The sequence below is a fragment of the Momordica charantia genome (assembly GCF_013281855.1).
Source record: "Momordica charantia cultivar OHB3-1 chromosome 4 unlocalized genomic scaffold, Mcharantia_2.0 BLBB01000004.1, whole genome shotgun sequence".
Classification (NCBI taxonomy): Eukaryota; Viridiplantae; Streptophyta; class Magnoliopsida; order Cucurbitales; family Cucurbitaceae; genus Momordica; species Momordica charantia.
Genome location: NW_028275162.1, coordinates 622,890 through 642,437, shown reverse-complemented (window position 1 = coordinate 642,437; position 19,548 = coordinate 622,890). Strand labels below are relative to the sequence as shown.

The 19,548-nt window shown below is 35.3% G+C and overlaps 3 protein-coding genes across 8 annotated transcripts; all 3 read left to right on the top strand.

Moving 5' to 3' along the window:
* Positions 1–1,024: 1,024 nt before the first annotated feature.
* LOC111016816 (uncharacterized) lies at positions 1,025–10,531 on the top strand. 6 transcript variants are annotated; one of them, XM_088123073.1, is made up of 14 exons: positions 1,026–1,272; positions 1,345–1,982; positions 2,367–2,530; positions 2,925–2,985; positions 4,130–4,195; positions 4,465–4,553; positions 4,980–5,043; positions 5,401–5,613; positions 6,157–6,222; positions 6,735–6,814; positions 6,893–7,020; positions 8,799–8,841; positions 9,083–9,599; positions 10,394–10,531. In XM_088123073.1, the coding sequence occupies exons 1-11, from the start codon at positions 1,131–1,133 to the stop codon at positions 7,005–7,007; spliced, it is 1,698 nt and encodes a 565-aa protein (XP_087979199.1). In that variant the 5' UTR covers positions 1,026–1,130; the 3' UTR covers positions 7,008–7,020; positions 8,799–8,841; positions 9,083–9,599; positions 10,394–10,531. The 6 variants fall into 6 exon arrangements, with proteins under 6 accessions (XP_087979201.1, XP_087979199.1, XP_087979198.1 ...); XM_088123072.1 differs by having other exon boundaries at positions 10,378–10,515; XM_088123071.1 differs by lacking the exon at positions 10,394–10,531 and adding an exon at positions 10,122–10,258.
* On the top strand, positions 10,411–11,308 carry LOC111016686 (uncharacterized). Its single transcript, XM_088123076.1, has 2 exons — positions 10,411–10,551; positions 10,670–11,308. The coding sequence occupies exon 2, from the start codon at positions 10,740–10,742 to the stop codon at positions 11,238–11,240; it is 501 nt and encodes a 166-aa protein (XP_087979202.1). The 5' UTR covers positions 10,411–10,551; positions 10,670–10,739; the 3' UTR covers positions 11,241–11,308.
* Positions 11,309–17,717: 6,409 nt separating this feature from the next.
* Positions 17,718–19,306, top strand: LOC111016812 (1-aminocyclopropane-1-carboxylate oxidase 1). Its single transcript, XM_022292332.2, has 4 exons — positions 17,718–17,894; positions 18,012–18,238; positions 18,343–18,676; positions 18,791–19,306. The coding sequence occupies exons 1-4, from the start codon at positions 17,790–17,792 to the stop codon at positions 19,076–19,078; spliced, it is 954 nt and encodes a 317-aa protein (XP_022148024.1). The 5' UTR covers positions 17,718–17,789; the 3' UTR covers positions 19,079–19,306.
* The last annotated feature ends 242 nt before the right edge of the window (positions 19,307–19,548 follow it).

The window sequence follows — 19,548 nt, the reverse complement described above, 5'->3', positions numbered from 1 at the left end:
ATTTTATTGTATTTTTTTTTTTTTAGAAAGGTAAAAGGATGGAATCCAAGAAAACAAGACCTCTAAAAGCGTCTTGTAAACAAATTATTCGATCTGGAGATCCTAGCAAGGTAGCCGAAGACGATGGCAGCAGGAAATACGGGAGCACGAACGAGGTAAATTTTTTATTTTTATTTTTTTGCATCGTCGCTATCTGCTTTATAGTCGAATATGGAGAATATGAACTCATCACATTCTTCCTGAATCGGTCATAGTCATTGCAGGTAATACTCCGAGTCCTGGTAGTCCATGACGTAAACGATGAGTATTCGCGAACTTGTCTCTGTATGGCAATCACTAAAAAAAGAGGGTTAACTACCTGTTCATTGGATTTCGGACCGGATGGATCCAGTACATTGCTGATTCATCGCCTATGAGAGATTAAAAGACCGAGAAGCTTGACTTTCATAGAATTGTTGAAGAGCACATCAGAGAGCTTGATCAATTGCCGGAGATCATTTGGAAATATGGTAAACCTGGTCAATATACATCACCTTTTCCAAAAGGGAGTTGTTGAATAGGAATAAAGAACGCCAATCTTTGAGAATGTTGTCAAACTTTTCGTAGATCTACTAACCCATCAAAAGACCGTAGGAGCCTTGATTGATCCATATCACAAATTCTCGAGTCGCCCCTGTGTGGGAGGAGTCAAACTTGGAGAGCAGAGAGAAAAATTAACCTAAATCCATATCAAACTAGCAATAAAAATATTGAGCACTTTTAGTCTGCATTGGTGAATAGAAGCTCCACTATCAAGTAAGAAAGAAGTGACACTTCCCGATTGATTCTGAATGCCGCGTGACATCATCTTCAACCAACCTAATTGATAACCAAATTGTAATATATCGTGATTTATTTTTAAAATAACCTTATGTAACAAAATTAACTGTTTATTTCCAGCGGTAATTTATTAAAAACGGGCTAATGTTTCCGTTTTCGACAAAATTGTTCCAATTTACTAATCTAATTCAATAATGAACGAACTTAAGTAAAAAAGAAATGTCTATCCCTCTCCTAAACCCTTCTTCCACCTCCATCACTCCCCGCTCTGCAAGAAGCAAGCTAGCTGAGAAACGCTCCGCCCACCAAAAATGGTGCATAAAGCTTGGAGAATTATACCAAGGCCCTTGCTCGAAACGGTCCTCAACAACCATTCACAGCACCACCGCGTTCCTCAACCTCTGATCCTCCATGGCCCCAGAGGCGTCGGCAAAACCACTCTCATTCTCGAGCGTACTGTTCTAATGCCTTTTCCTGCAAAATTTATGTCGATTTGTTAGTCTGACGATTCCTGATGTTTCTCAGGTCTTCTCCCCGATTGGAACAAATGCCCCCACTTATCTGGATATGTGGATTTTGCTGAAACTATCGAAGATCATCACCCAGTCTATGGTCAGTCGTTTCCGTGGGCGTCGTGGTCGAATTGTCCGTCGCCATCATTGTCTAATTGCAGAATTAAACTCGAGAGTTGCCTCGAATCGATGGCCGAAAAGGGCGTAAAACTAGGCGGTATAACCTCCCATCAAATATTCGCCACCATGAACAAGTGGCACGGCCTGAATACCGCCCTTCGCCGCGTACTTCAGGGGGATAATGCATCGAAAAGTGTAGTTTCGCGCAGAGCGTCAAGCTCGGCTCTGTGGGATCAAGCAGTTTTTGCACTATCTGCTCGATGTAATGCCGCTGAGGTCGATGGGGTTTTAGGCCTGGGCGACGAAGGGAGGAGTTTATCGATTGAGGAGGCTTCTTATTTTAGAGAGGCGTTTGTGGCGCTGAGACTAGCTAAGGAGGTGATCAAAATTCAGCAAGGGTGGCGAGCTAATGCCATTGCTGATTTGAATCGGATGCGTGGTTTCTCGCCGTCGCTGGCACATTCCTGTACCGATTGGCCTTGTTTGTTGATAGAGTTGCTGTCACAAGCAGCTGAAATTGATCATTTTCAGGTAAACATAATTAAATTAGTTCGAGTGCTGAAGTAGTTTAACGATCATCAGTATCTGAATAAAGAGAATGATCGTTCCCGAGAAAATTCTGGGAGGGACTGGGACGGGGAAGGGTGACCAAATATATGCTATTAACTCCAATTCATTTTGTTTTATTGACCGAAGAGGCATTTATTTCTAACACTCGAATCTTCTAAAGGGAGTTAACCCAGATTGTCTCAGTTTTATCTTCAAGGGATCTTACATTCTTTCACTGCTCATTATTCATGTGTCTACAAGGCATTGAACTATGTATTATTTTACAATGCCATCATGGTGTTTTTGATGATAAGCATGAAATGCGTATGGGAATTGGAATGTAACTCATTGTTCCGCTCTTGGCAGCCAAAACTAATTATTAACAACATAGAAGTCTTACGAAATGCAAGCGTGTCAGATGATGATTCATCAGTCTGTGGCTCAATGTATCATGACAGTCTGGTGTGGAGAATGATTGCTCTAGGGGCAAATGAAAGATGTCTTCCTGTTATACTCGTAACGTCGGATAGGTAAGGTTATTTGGGATACCCTTGTATTCTCTCATATATACTGCTTCAATCGAAAGAACTTTAGAAAATGTCAATGTCTGATGCCCACTCATACAATAATAATAGCCGTGTGTCTGCTCTATAATATTTCTATTCCTTGCATTTTATATCATTGAATTATTTGAAAAAGCTGATCAAAGTGTAATCAAGTGATTTAATTTGAGATTAAGTCTTAGCATATTGCAGTAATCTTTGCTGGTGGTCTTTCTTTCTGGTCGTCTAATATATTTCGATATTATTTGGCTTTCTTACGTAGCTATATTTTAGATTTATATATGTTTCAATCACCCTTCAGACTCATATGTTTTACTTGGTATCTTTTCCATCACATATCCTTCTTCTCTCTCTTGAGCAGCTACTATTCATATCGCGCATACATGGATTTTGGATTTCCAGACATATTTATCTCGCGTGAGGTACTATGTTTGTAGCAAAGGTCACACTATTTTGTCTGTGTTTCTATATTTATATAATTTTTCCCTCTCTCCCAGACTTTTGCTATTTGCATTAGTTGCTCAACATTGTCGATTAATTATCTATAAGAATAATTGGTTTTTGAATACCTTCCGTCTGCTTTGGGTATAACTTCCTAAATGAAAGATGCTCACTATTCTTTTAGACTCCCAGCCATTTCCACTCAGTCCTATGTGCTAAATTGTTTTACAAATGAAATAGTTTAACCTAGCATCCTAGTTTAGGCTTTTGGTGTTGATGACAAATTGACAAGTTAATACGGTGAAGTACAAGATCAAATGTTTAAATTTCTACATATTATATCTTGTTAAGAACTAGGTTTAGGCTTTGGAGGAAGTGCTGTTATTCCCCCTTTTCGTGACAGGGGCCGTTTTACTACTCTATGGGGTCTCTGACTAGAGAGGAACAATAGACTGTTTAGGGGGTGGAGAAAACTGTGGATTATGTTTGGGATATCATTAGGTTTAATACTTCTTTATGGGGGTTGGTCACTAAGGCCTTTTGTAATTATCAGTTAGGTCTCATTCATTTGGATTGGAGCCCTTTTTTTAAGGGGTTCTCTATTGCAAGACTGGTTTTTGTATGCCCTCCTTGTTTTGTATCTATTTTCATTTCTCTTAATGAAAGCGCAGTTTCTTATCAAAAAGAAAAAAAAAAGTTTAAATCTGCGTATTATATCTTGTTAAGAATTTTTAACTGAATAAAGTGGCCTTTAAGAGCTCAATTTTAAAGATCAATGGGTAATTTAATGTGGTACCTAAGCGTGAGATCCCAATTTGGAAACTCTGAGTGATCATTTCTTGTTCAGTTCAAGATTAACAAGGTCTAGTTGCTGAGTCTCGATAATCAAAATGAAATTTGAGCATGTGTGTGGATATAATTTAAGCATTTGAGATTAGTAATACTTGGATACATACAAAGGAAATTGATGTTCTTCTTTAATTAATAATACAGAGAAAGAGGAAACTTGTGTGTTTTCCTTCATGATCTTCTTCTTTAATTAATCAAGTATATGAATGCTTAGAAATTTGTTATTGTATATTAATCATTATGTATCTCACCCTTTCTAGTTCGTTTGAGCTACAGACTTTTGGATGGACTTATCAAGAGGCTAAACTACATATGGTTCCTGATTATTTCAGCAATGCGGAGGTAAGCAACTGCCAGTTAAATCCTATAGAAATCAGTTCTTGGGAGAGCTCTAATTGAATTCCAAAAGTTAAATTTTTTAAAAAAAAAGGCAGCAGAAGATGAATCGTGAATGTATGAGAAAAGACTGTTATAAAAAGCCTGTCTGCTCTTGGCATTTGCAGTTCTTTTTCATTTCACTGGCAAACGTTCATATTAGCATACGTTTACTTCTGTACTACCTTGAATTACAATCATTCATACACTACATTTTTTCTCTCTCTAAATTGTAGTGGAAGCTGATTGCGGAGGTGCTTGGTCCAAACCCTCGACATTTATTTGAGCTTTATGCTCTGAAACAAGGCAATTTTTATAAAAGAACGTAAGAGTGACATGATTTATTTTGTTCTCGTTACTGCAATGACTAAAATCTTTATTGGCTTTGGGCCTTGTAGATGATGAGGTGAGCTTTATTTGAGTGATATTGTAATATGAAGGGTTAAACTACCCATTTACTGTACGTGTTGCACAGTTAGTAACATTGTATTCATCTTTGTGTTACGCATCCTCATACCAGAAAGTTAACTGAAATGTCCAAAAGTTCTACAATATCTAATAGCTTGATTTTTCAATACATTGTATATTTGAAAATTAATTATTTTAAGAAGTATGTCCTTGGTAGAACCCACTAGAACTTTTTAAAAATGATTCATTTCCCTGCTTTTAAGGAGTCTCTTAGATTCAGAGCAAATGGAAAGTTGATTCTTATAAAATTTGATCATCAGCATACTTTCCTTTTTGGCTATAGGGCAACGGATCATAATTTTGGCACAATCGAGGATATAGTGGATGCATACTTGGCATACTTGCAAGTAAGTTTGTGAAGACAGGCTTGCCTACTATCTGTTAACTGTTTATCAGTTAACTGACTTGTTCACTTGCTACATTCTGATTATCGTCTCTCCATGATTTCTTTATTAATAGATAATAAATAGATATCTTATAGTTTGTATGGCTGAAAGGTATATTGATTGAGTTAAAATTTCTGTCAATAGCTTGATATTATGCATTATTCCACTTTCATCTTCTGGGTTTGATCTAGCCAGACAAAGAATGCATTAGTGTCCGGTTATAATAATCCCATATGAATGTTTGGAGGTGTTTTCTTGTATCATTTATTGCACATAGCTTAGTTTAGCTACCTTCTACCTAAGTTTCTTTATTTTAAGGTGACAGTGGTAAATCCTGCCATGGATAGAGCATTAGCACTCCTGCAAGCATTTGCTGTTGATGCACGAAATGGACTGGTTTCGAAAGATAGATTGCGCTTTGGTGCACCTTGGAGGCATCCTCCTAAAAGTAATGATCCACGCTTGAGCTTGGACTGGGCAAAGATTCAGCTGATGGATTTTGTGCAATGTCTCGTGGATGCAGAATTTGGGGTAACTATCCATGTCTTTGAGCAAAAATTGTTAGTTGTGAATGCTTCCTCTTGTGTTACGTGACCCTTGAATCATGTTACATGTAATCATTCATCAGAGAGGAGGTACTTTCAACTTAGCAGGTCTATAATAACTTTATCCATGGTTCTTTGCTACCATCTTTTATCCGACTATTGCAAAATTTTATATTTAGTTTCTTATGTTTGTATTTTAAAATTTTATGGATTAAAACAATTTTAATGTAAATTTACAAAGAATTAATTGAGAATTTCAGATTTATTTATTATAAAAGATAAATTCTTAATCTAAGTGGCAATAAGGAATAGAAGATAAGAGAACAGCGAGAAAATTTATTCAAAACTTGACTGTCTCAAGGAGTTATTGTAATATTTTGTAACAGGTGGGATGCCTTGTATAAGTATAACTGAAAATAACTTGGGCATGGTTAGAATAATTTTTGTCTTTCTTCTTTCAAGTGTCATCTGGGCTAAAATCATTAGTTTGGTTTTTATCTCTCATCAAAATTTCACCCCTTATCATTAGGTTAACTATCTTGCTGACTGCAGCCTTGAGATCTTTGATGATCCTTCTGCTGTTGCCTTGGTTGAGGTTAGTCTTCATCCATTAATGTTTTTTTTCCCTTATTCGGGGTGTCTGTCATATTTAGAATTCGTATGGTTATCTACGTAATTTTTTTGTTTCACATAAGTTCTTGACGATTTTAATGCAGTCAGAGTCCCACTTTTTGCATGGTATGGTATCTTTTTTTTTCTTTAGTTTGGAAAATTATATTTTACTTGAATATTTATTATTTTTACCCTTTCTAAAATTGTTTTTAAATGATTAATCTTGATCTAGTACAAAATTTCTTTCTGTTCATGTGAGTTTTTCGACATCTTAATTCAGTGGGGTTGTCTGTGCTAACAATGGCTCTTCAAAAATTAGTGAGAAAGCCAGAGTTACTCAGCTACTAGCTTTTCTATCATATATTTGGTAAAACCAAACTGCATTAGAATAGGACTCAGTTAATTATCCATGTTATGTTTCAGCTGATATCTAGTACACAACGTTGAATTGACACTCCTTTTGTTACCCCATGTGATATTTCTCACCTCTTGCAGGTCGGTTTGCTTTATGCTCAACGGGATCCATCCTTCATGCGGCCAATATCTAGAGGGATTCAAAGATGTCTAGTGCGATGGTAAGTGAACCTTTATTATTTAACATACGAAAGTGAGAATCAATAATATGAGATATGCAAATTTCCATTTTTCTTCAGGCTTGTCCAACAGCAATTTCAACTAAGTTCAAGGCATCGTCTTCTGTATCTCTCGCAAAGAATTATACGTGGACGTAGCTATCGCCATCTGATGCTAGAAGTGGGATATAAATAGACCATGTAACAAGGTGAATATTTTGAATTTGTAATTCTTTTAGTTTAATATTATTGGTGAAGTTAATTGACTGGAGATTTCCAGGACTTCTTAACAAGAATTACCATAGTAAGCAAAATAATGATTGAGTTGAACTCTCAACCTTGCCCTAGTGTTCATATCTTCATCTTTGACTTTTCTTTGAGACCATTGACAAAAAACATCTCAACTCAGTAGGAAAGTAACATTCAAGGAAACCTAATGAGCATCTAACTTAAATATCAATTTAAACCACAGCTACCTTGCAAAATAATAAAAATAGAAAACTAAATAATGAGAACGAAAGATTCACAATCAGCTTCACGATAGGAAAACCCGGAAGGAGATAATGAATACCTTTGTTGCAAGATATCACCAGTGTTTGAACCTCTTAAAGCAAAAATGCTAGGAAAAGTTGCCTCTGTGTAGGGGAGCAAAGCTTCGTCTCCTGATCATAAAAAAATGCAAGGAAAAGTTTATCTTTTATGTCACACCTCATTTACACAATGTCAAAACCCTCAAAAGACAAGATGCGAAGGTGCATCAAAAAGACAGTTGATATAGTTTTACACAGAAAACCTCGGCTTCATATCAATAGAACAAGGTCTTCTACCACAAAGATTATATCCCAGAACATGTAGGATTATTTTTCTGAGGTATTAGTATTTCACCTCTCAAGCTCTCACTCAATGGCATCATTTTCTTATGAAATGTAGGTTCCAGCTTGCAAAAGGAAGAGAAACAAAGAAGAAATATGGGTTATGTTTGAAAGAGAGAAATGAGGAAATAAGAATTGAGAAGAAGAGATCTTAATCCAAACTGTTTTCTTGAACTGAATTTCCCCCCCCCCCCCCCCCCAAAAAAAATTTCGTAAAAGTGAATGTTTGGACTACCTTATGATACCTGACTAATTTTACAGGGTAACCACATGATCCTAAATATATATAATTGTGGAACTTGTAGGATATTTAATATCTTAGCTAAACGTCACCTTGGTTTGAACCCACAATCTCAATTATGTCTGCCTAGATTTACAACTTGCCCCTTGTTCATTAGATCAACAAAAGGGAGGTTAGAACTTATAACCTTGGAATCTCGATCACTACTTTTAGAATTCCATATTTGCTTTTGATGATAGAAATCCAAAGAGAAAAGTCTTGCAGGAAAATCTTCACAGTGATAAGCAAAAAAAAATGCTTTATTACAAAAACCTGATTATCAATTCCACGACTATCCTTGGTAGATTTAGTACTACAAAATAGTATAATACCGAACATAATTGTATTACCTGAAACAGTAAAATACTTCATTCCCTTATTTGCAAGTCAGTTATTTAAAGAGAGATTGACGAAGAAATGACTTAGTTTTGGTTGGAAGCAACTTAATATTTAAAGAGAGATTGACGTGTGTGTTCGGTGATGGAATTCATTAACATATTGTCACGTACAGCTGATTTGCATGCACATGCCTTGAAACCTACTATGTTTTACCTCTAGTGGAGTTTGACTCACCCATCTATGATCATGCATGCAGTTTGAACACATTGCTTCGCCTTGATTGATTCTTAACAAATTTGAATTGTATGCATATGGGAGCTAAAAATTTCGTGAATTTGTAGAAGCCATCGTAGTTTTTCACTTGTTGTATTATGTGGAAATGGAGTATTGAATAATGTGAAGCATTTGTCACTGTACTGTATAAAATATTACTCAAACTTTCCTATCGGGGCAAGCTATTTTTCTTAGTAATTCTTAGTTTTTTTTTGGCACACAGGCATGGGTAGATTTAGGGACTGACTCAACAATTTCAATATAAGGTTAGAGCCTCCTTCCTTGATTTCTCCTATGGCGTGTGATCTTTCTCTAATTATAGTCTTCCTTCCCTCTTATCAAAACCAAGACCGGTTCTACAGTAGTATATATTGTCCATGATTTAATCTGTGATGTATTTGAAGGATGAAAATTAGTCATCTATGTTCCTTCATTGGTGCCAATTGTATTTCCTTAGTACCATCACTTTCATTTGTAATGACCGTTGAAAATTTGGTTTTATTGCAGGAACAGGAGCTTGCAGGCGCAGCTGTGATACTAAAGTGTGGAGTTCGTATTCCATTTTAGAAGTGGAAGGTTTTTACATAAAACTTCTGTGTATTCAAGAATTTTTAGAATCGTAGATAAAATTATTTGTAGACAGATCTATAATGGGGACATAATAAGAGAAAAGTAGGCTTTTTTTTTGGGGGGGGGGGGGGGGGGGGAGAGGGATAGGTAAAGATCAAAAGGGCTGAATTGAACATACATTTTCTACTCATAGAAATGAAATTAATTGAAAGAAAGTGTAAAGACAGCTTTGTTGGATTCACTGTTCATCTTTGTTTCACTATATCCAATTTCAACTTTTTGGACGAAAGGAGGGTCGGAAACCACTCAAATTAAGTAGGAAGGAGAAGAAACGTGCCGGATTTGTTGGCTTTTTCTCTCTTTTTCACTTAATTAACACTCGCCGCAAAGCAGCAGAAAATTGCCATGATTATGGTTAGGAGGAGCTAGCTTGCACAATGGCCTCAATTAAAAGGTACTGGCCTCCTCCCTTTGCATTTTTCCTTTGGCTTTACTTTATGCATCTTCCCTCAGATATACCAAGAGCTTCTAAAAGTAGAAAAGTAGAACCGCAGGAGTTCTCAAATAACGGGCCCTAGACTTTAAAGAGTGTCGATTTCATTTTTGACCGTTTCAAATTCATATGAGCTATCTTGTTCTGTAGGGAACATCTCTTCTCTTTATATGAGTATATGATTTTATCAAATAAAACCACTTATAATGTCGAGATCGTGTCACTTAATGCTAGAAGATTTGAGATTATGCAGGTTTTAATTCTTAGAAATGGGAGATGATCCACTCAACTCTCATGTGTTCATGTATATAGTATAGAGCCTGCCTCTCTCAAACTCACCCCAAAGACTATCTTTATTTACTCTCAATGCAGAAAGTAATTGTTTTGTGGGCTTGAGAAACAGTTTTTGGATGGTGGGTTGTTGAAGAAAACTATGTATGTGCATTAGAACCATACATATTACATTACTTCTATGCTTTACAGGTTTAGAAGAGTTAATGGGTCTTCGGTTTCCCGCCTACGTAGTGATAGAGGCACTATTTTGAATTAGTTACTTTCCAACCTACCTGAAGTCTTTGTGATAGATAGAGATTGGAGAGAGAGAGAGATGTCAATTGTCAACAGAGCAATCAACCATGGCGGGTCCCCTATTCCATATAGATTGAGATTGATGCACCCACAGTTTATTGCTTTACTCTCTCTTATGCCAACCTCAAAGTCTTTGATCAACTTTCTTTAGAGCCAAACTTCTTCAGATATTGGCTATGGAGTGAATGGAAATGTCATGGCCCTTCGTTCTGCTTCCCAGTTTCTCTCTCCTTCACCACCACTCGGCCATGGCGGACATTCCTCATCTCAGTTAATGGAGTTGCACCTCTGATCCTGAAGATCTACAAAACCCAGAACTGGTTTAGTAAGATCATTCTCTCTGTAACATGTGATTCTTCTTACCAGAAAACCCACTATTTTCTTTCTTGATCTTTCTGCTTCTTTGGTCTGAAATTATTTTTTCCTTTTAATCACTTCACCAGAATTCCTTAGTGTCAGTACGGCGAGGTCGGCTTGAGGAAACTTGGCCGGAAAAGTGGGAGGAAGAGAGAAATGGACCGGCCAAATCGAGGGCGGAGATGGACCAGTTTGAAGCAACGGCTGGGATTGAAGGGAATGGGGTGCTGTGGGGGTTCATGGAGTCCAACATCGTCGACTTTGACGATGATTGAAGGCTTGAGCCGCCATGGGAGCAGCCGCAGAGAGGACGCGGCTCGGAGCTCTGCAGCTTCCGGCATGAACCTGGCCATGGCCCTGGCGGCGGAGCGAAATTTGCGGGGCGATGAAGGGGGCCCCGCCGGCGCCGGCGATGTGAAATCGTTGATGAGATTGTTCGAAGAAATGGACGGTGTGGATTGGAAGACAAAAAGAAAGGAGGGGGAGAATAACGGTGTGGATTGGATGTGCTGCGTGTGCATGGAGAGGAGTAAAGGCGCGGCTTTTATTCCCTGTGGACACGCCTTCTGTAGGGTATGTTCTAGGGAATTATGGCTCAACAGAGGCACGTGTCCTATTTGCAACCGTTCGATCATTGAGATTCTTGATATTTTTTAAGATTTTTAAAAACAAATTTCAATCTCGTTTCCCTAAATTATTATTTCAATGTGATTTTTGTTTTCTTTTGTTTTGTGTTTTTCTGGAATTATGGAAGAAAGCATAAAGCAGCACGTGGTAATGAAATTGCATGATTCAAATATGCATTCAGGCAAAAAAGTTTCATTTTTATTTTTCTCTAAACAATATAATTATTGGAATCTAACATAATTAAAGAAAGATAATTTTATGATCTTAAAATGACAAAAATGAGGATTTTAAGGGAAATAAAGAGATCTCTCCTATTAGGTAAATAATAGTTGTCAGAGATTGGATCTATGATCTATCTTTGAAGGCCTTGTTTTAAAGATGGGCTCTTTCTTATTACGTGAATTTAATAACTTTGAAGCTCATTATGAGTTAGATCGGATAGCAAGTCGATCTTACATTCTAAAGAACCGTTTGCTTCAACAATTTTAGATACTTCAAATTTCATATCTGAAATATTAGATGTCTGACATCTTTAGGTGACTACGTTTGTTTCGTATGAAAAATTATAAGACTGTTTTGTAAGTTTTATTCGTAGGAAGGATAAAAAAATGTCTTTACGAATATTTATATAATTTATATATTAATTTAATATATTTATATTAGATAATAGGATTATAATAAAGATGGACTCTTTCTTATTATTTGAATTTAAAATCTTTAAAAGTTCATTACGAGTTAGGTTGATTAAGTTACGTTCTAAACCCTCTCGAATGTAGAAATGTTATAGTTAACATAATAAGGCTCTTCGGCTAGAAAGGTTGGTAGGCTAACCATTTGCCATTTTTATTAAATTTAATAGTTTATTCGAACGATTATTCATCACTTTCTTTGGACAAACATTCTTAATTCAAATTAGAAGTCATTCATGTAATCCAACTCTTAAAGAGAAAATGATCGTACATTTTTTGGTTTTTGATTTTTTAAAAATAAGCTTGTTTGATAACCAATTCAATTTTCTACTTTTTGTTTTTCAAAAATCATTTTAAAATTCTATGTAAATTTTGAAAACAAAAAACAAATAGTTTTCAAAAACATATTTATGTTTTCCAAAATCTGAATTTTTCTTCTAATACTCAATTTTTTTTCTTTATCATATTTATCTCTAAAAAATTTATTTCTCACTCTAACACTTTTTTTTATTATAAATTTCTCTCTACAAAATTTATTTTTCTATCTCTAAAATTTTCAATCCAAAATTTTCTGTATTTTTATTTTTTACTTTTTTTTTCTAACGATCACTTTCATTTCTCTCTCTAAAAATTTAATATTTTTACTAACTTTTTTCTCTATAAAATTTTGTCTTTTATAACTTTTCTTTTTCTTCATAATCTATTTTTTTCTCTGAAAATTATATCTTATTTTATCGTTCAATTTTCTTTCACAGCAACTATTATTTACCTCTGTATTTATTTATTTTCTCTAAAAATTATTTTGAATCTTGTTTTTATCTCTGAATTTGTTTCCACTATCATTTTTCTCTTTCTTTATAATTCTTTTTTTTTTCCTTTAACATATCTTTTCCTGTCGATTTTATTTTATTTTTTCTCTAAAATTTTTCTCTTTTTGTTTTTAACTTTTATTTCACAATTTTTTTCTAAATCCTTCTATTTATCTCTCTAAAGTTTATCTTCCAAAAACTTATTTATGTCTCTCTAAACTTGTATTTTCATGTCTCTAAGTTAGAGGATGACAAAAATTTCCACGTCGGACACCAAAAGTAGGAAATGCATGTCTCAAACCTGTCCCCGTCCCCGATTCAGTTTTTTAAATAATTAATAGGGTTTATACCTAAAACTAAAAACAAGAAAAACCCAAAACCAAAATGGTTATTAAACTGGCCCTATATAATTAGAATTTAAAACTAGTCTCTTTCTTAAAGCGGAGAATGCGATAAAATTACAAACACCTTTTAGTGAACAATCAAAATATGGCTCATTATGTGACATTTCAAATGCAAACTTTATAAATTCTGAAAAGAGACATGTATTAAGACATAGATAAACAATTTAATCAAACCCCCATGTATCTAGTCCAATATTATTAGGGGCAATAATCCCTCTTTAGTCATCATCACAACCCAAATCTTCTAAAATCTCAAGTCAAAAAGGCTCTCCTTCAGTTTCCTTCCTCATTGATTATACTTCAACATTTTTCAACCAATTTATTAATCTCTAATGCAAATTTCTTCTCCTAAAGTCAACAATAATTATACAGGGGAAGAGTAATTCTCTCTTAATTTTAGACACTTAAATCCATGCCTAAATTTACATTTAGACAGTACCCAATACACTAAATGTCAATAACTGTTCTGTCTTTGCCTAAAAATTTATGAACGACTTCGTAATTGTTACTTTCGTCGCGAAATTTCCTCACGAAAACGAGTTCAAATCTAAAACGCTCTCTCTTTTATGTCAAAAGAGATTTGCTTTCGATTTCAGAATGACTAGACATTGCCTCCTCCAACTAGTGGCCTTTTCAAGTGTGATAGGTTCAAAGTAACAAAGAGATCCCATCCCACCATACCATACAAAGGAAAGGCCTTCACTCTTGACAACCCCTTTTTCTTCTTCTTGATGGATGACCTTTCCTCATAAAGTTGTGTTTGTTATCTTCAAAAGCCGACATCATGAAAGCCTTTGTCCGAGACTCATAATTTGATATCAACCTGAATATAGTTCAATGGGTTAAGACACTTAAATTCAAATCCCCGCCCCCACATGTTGTACTAAAAAGAAAAAGACTCGTAATTTGATGATATTTCTTTACATTCACTTTCGTGGATGATGTACGTTAAGTTAAAATATATACTCAAGTTGTCACTTGAATTAATTTACACGGATCATGATTTTGTAACGAGAATAAATCTATTCTTGCAGCCAAATATAGCCAAGAAAAATTTCATATAAAATTAGACTTTGGCCATCAGCAGCCATTAGAAATCAAAACTATTTGAGGATATGATAATACATTAAATTTGATTAACCAAACTCAGAAGCATTGAATCTCTGGGAAAAAACCAATTTTTCATATGTTGAATGTCAACGGTGAGATCAATGTGGATAAATAGTTATGAAAAGGGAATTTAATAATAAGAAACTTTAGATACATTTCATCCTTCCAAACTATATATTATACTGCAGAATCACATTTATCACCTGCTAATCAACCTACTAATCAACAATGATGCAATAGGAAACTTTTTCAATTTCATAAACAATAGTGTCTTTATCAATATCAAAGCTAGTTTCTTTTTAGTTTGTTGGAAAGACCCAAAAAAATTTGCAACAAAATTATAAAATCTATCCATTAAGATAACAAATAAAAGGTTAGCTTTGGTTCATTTTGGTCCGTTAATTTTATTCTATCTCATTTTTTCTATCACAATTTCAACAAGACACTAAAATCAATATATTTCTTAAAATGTAAATATTACTTTATACTAGATAATTTTCGTTAGGTGTAAAATTTGTGTTAAAAGTTTGCAAATAGGGACTAAAACGATCACTTTTTGAAAGTATGAGGACCAAAATGAACATTTTAAAAATACAGGGACTAAAATGAGGCAAAGTTTGAAATACATGATCCAAAATAAACATTTTCAAAGTACGGAGACTAAAATGAACCAAGGTTGGAAGTACAGAGACCAAAATAGTATTTTAACCCAAATAAAATCAATAACTATTTGATTAAAGTTTTAAGATAAGATGTTATTGAATTACTATTCCTTCTTCGAAGTTAAGTAATGTCTTGACGAGTTGATTAGCCATTTAACTATCTTTGATGACGGGTTTTTTGGATCAAAGAACAAGTTTAAAGACAAAATGCCACAAAATCTTGAAGGATTTTGAAAATAGAAAAGGTTGAGAGAGAGAGAGAGAGAATGTTTGGAAAAAGAAGAATGGTGTATAAATGTAAGGGTTTTGTAGGGAGTTGGGATCAAAGATTTGGCATGCGTGATGACGAGAACCGCACTCAGAAGGCCTCAGGGCGTGGCCCAGCTGCCGCACCATGGCTAGACCATATATACTTGTAAAGGTTTAATAATGCCTCTATTATCTTTTCACTTTCCTTTCATTGAGTTTCATCCCATTACTATCGGACTTCAACTTTCGATCTCATGAAAAATAATAGTATATATCACGTAAGGTGTGTTTGAGAGTGATTTTAGCACGATCAAAAAATCACTTTTACCATTGTAAAAATAATAGTATTTATCACTTTAAATTGATTTTTTAGGTTTCATTTGTACTGTGATTTTAGAAAATCAATTTACTTAAATCTATTTTTTCAAAATTACTCGTTTTACTATTACTGTAATGATGTAATTGACCTTGTAATGTTTAAAAATGTAATTTTTAGTTGAGTTGTTGTTTGTAAGAGAATTAGATGTGGGCGACTGATTTGTATTTTTTGTTTGTTAAATTACAAGTTTAGTCTATGAATTTTTTGAATTGTGTCTAATTAATAGATTTTTGAACAAAATGATCATTTTTTTAAAAGACCAAAATGAACAGGGGATAAACTAGACAGAAGCATAAAGTTAAGAGGCTAAAATGGACGTTGGGAGCGTACAAAGACCGAAATGAGCGAAAGCGGAAAGTACAAGAATCAGAATAGTATTTCAACTCAGAGAAAGTACAAGTGTTCGAACGACTAAGCTACGTAGAGGTCGGAGACGGGTGAAAATGAAGTAAATTTTTCATCTAAAGGAGATGTGGCATTGTGTTGAGTCTTGGGTGTGGAATAATTATAAGTAATTTGAGAAGAAAGGCTCACTTTTTTTCAGATGTTTTTGGAAGTGATAAGACATGTTTGATATCCATAAGCGGTATGATATATTGGACTAACAAACATTCCATTGCCAAAATAGAAACGCTGACATTTAAGACTCCTAAATGATCACGCCAAAGAAAATAAGTTTGGAAACAGAAGTCTTATTGTAATGATGTATGAAGAGAAAACACATGCATATATTTATGTTTGTTCATGAACTACTAGAGATCAATCAAGTAAAAATTGTTGTGAGACCCACAAAATAAGTTGAAAGAAAATAAAATTTTTGTGATGGGATGTACCTAAATTTGAGGATGAGAATGGATTTCATTCTCCATTCTATGATGAAGTTGGTAAAATACGTAGAAAACTCCAAATCCGAGAATCACACAAATTTCTCTTCTTAACCCCAATTATACCAAAAAAAAACCTTTTTAAAGCAAATACTGCTCAGTTAACTAGAGTTAGTATACCATGATTAAAGATTAAACTCAAACTCATGAGCTCCTTTTATAGTAGTTAGAACATACCTCCTCCTTGTATCTTTCCGATGTGGGATAACTTCTACTACTTGGTGAGTACACTCTCTACTTGTATCTTTCCGATGTGTGGCAAAATTCAATTTTAATATTTTGCCGAAACCCAACAAGAAGAATGTTGTCAAACTCATTCTGATGACACCCTTTTTTTTTTTTGTCAATTTAACAATATCGGGTGAGAGATTCCACCTTCAATTTTAAAAAAGGCACAAGTGTACAATTATTTGGCCACTCTCATGGTATTAAAGATCTAGGTCAACATAAGTATTATTTAGTGGTTAGGACATTTTTACCTCTTCTATATTAAGCAGTGGTAGCTAGGTTCGAATCCTCACTCACTCTTATAATTGTGATATGATATTCCAAAACAAACAAACATAGGATTAAGGTAAGATTTCACATCAAAAGCATATTTCATCCATCAACAATGAGCAAAACTCAGCGATAATTGTCATTTATTCATTCCCTTGAGGTTGGAGGTTCGAATCCCTCATATCCCAATTTATTGTATTAAAAAAAAGCATCCTCACTTATCCTTCCAACGAACCTAACTCAAAAGTATAATCAAAATCCAAAAAAACCCCTTTATTCAAGAAAACATATCTTAAATATAATTAAAATAGATTAATCTACACGCGACTCAAGATTCAAGTAGTTAGATAATTATATCCCTCTAGATCATAAGTTGAGTCTTCGTCATCTCATTCGACACGAAACATCCTAAAGACGAAGGAAAAAAGAAAAGGAAAAATATTGAGGTTTCGTATGAGAAATGTGGAAGTAATGTATTTAAAAAAAAGGTGGCATTTTTATTTGATGGAATAAATGGAAGATGCAAGGAATGAGGGCATGGGAGGCATTGGCATTGGGAGGGCAGCAGCCATACCCTCCATTTTTGGTCTAACAAAAGAGATGAAAAAGCCATCAAAGTGGGCCCTTCCCCACCAAAGAGGAATTTAGTACACTCTTCGACCAGCTAAAGCCAAGACCAAATGGGCCCCATGCCATTATTTATCACTTTTTTCATAAATATATAAAAATAAATAAATAAAATAAAATAAAAATCATCAATTTCTTCCCTCCTTCCACTCCTTAAATCCAAAACTCTTCCCTATAAATACCCCTCCATTATACTTGATCCAACACACCCACCCACCAAAAAACCAAAGCAAAGTACTTTCTTTCCCCATATCTCCAAAAAAAAAAAATGGCCATTTTTCCAGTCATCAACTTGGACAGCATCAATGGCGATGCTAGGCCCAAGATTTTGGAGCAAATTGAAGACGCATGTCGAAACTGGGGTTTTTTTGAGGTGAAGATTCGAACTTACAACTTTTAGAACAAATATTAGAGATGTTTGATGTCGAAGCCGCGTAATTGATTGTGATGGGAGGTTTAATTTGGGTTCGTGGGTTTGATTTGATTGCAGGTGGTGAACCATGGGATCCCACATGAGTTTTTGGACAGAGTGGAGAAGATGACGAGAGATCACTACAAGAAATGTATGGAAGAGAGGTTCAAGGAGACGGTGGCAAGCAAGGGCTTAGAGGCTGCACAGGCTGAAGTTAATGATATGGATTGGGAGAGTACCTTTTTCTTGCGCCATCTTCCTCAATCAAACATCTCCGAGATCCCCGATCTCGACGACGAGTACAGGTAAGACAACGAACCTCTTCATATTTCTACGATGATATTATCTATTTTAGACATGAGGTGTCGCGTGTCACTCTTTACTAATGTCTTGTGCATGATATGTGCAGGAAAGTTATGAAGGAATTTGCCAAGTTGTTGGAGAAACTTGCTGAGGAGCTATTGGACATGCTATGCGAGAATCTTGGGTTGGAGAAAGGCTATCTGAAGAAGGCTTTCTATGGATCACAAGGTCCAACATTTGGCACAAAGGTGAGCAATTACCCACCGTGTCCGAAGCCGGAGCTGATCAAAGGTCTCCGAGCCCACACCGACGCCGGTGGCATCATCCTCCTCTTCCAAGACGACAAGGTCAGTGGCCTACAGCTCCTCAAAGATGGCAACTGGATCGACGTGCCCCCAATGCGCCATGCCATCGTAGTCAACCTTGGGGATCAGCTTGAGGTAAGTACATCATCAAAACCAAATCAACCCAGTAGAGGAGTACTCTTAACTTCCTAAATTTTCAAAATGGAAAGATTATATTATACAAAAAAGTTGAAACGTAAAACTTTGCAGGTGATCACAAACGGAAGATACAAAAGTGTGATGCATAGAGTCATAACTCAAGCGAACGGAACCGGCCGAATGTCGATAGCTTCGTTCTACAATCCCGGGAGCGACGCCGTGATCTTCCCGGCGCCAGCGCTGGTGGAGAAAGAGGCTGAGGAGAAGAATGGAGTGTATCCCAAGTTTGTGTTTGAAGATTACATGAAGCTGTACTTAGGCGTCAAGTTTGAGGCCAAGGAGCCAAGATTTGAAGCCATGAAAGCCAATGCCAATTTGGGTCCAATGGCAACAGCATAAAATAGAGAAACCAAAATAAAGACACCCACTTTTTTTAACAAATAAATATATTGAAAGGTTTGGTTGCCTTTTTAAGTGGGTTGTGAGTGACTGAACTATAGGTTAATGTTATTAATTTAATGATAAGTTAAAAAGCAAGTTTGCAGAAGTAGAATATGTTTGTAGCAAAAGTGATGTGTTTCCATTTTCTCTATATAATTAAATTCACTTTCAGTTTCAAGGGTCCAATGGAGTTTCAGTAGTGATCTATAGTTTACTTACTTTACTATATTTTCTCCAAAAAGAAAATTTTGTAGCCAGAAGTTGGATATAGCTTTTAGATTGGCCCTTTTTTCTAACAAGTGGGAAATGGAGTAAAAAATTAAGCATAATGGAATGCTTTTCTTTTCTTTTGAAGATGTTTAAAAAGGCAAATCTTTCTTTCTTCTTTTTTATCAGATCTAATATACAATTGCACATAAAACTTCTTT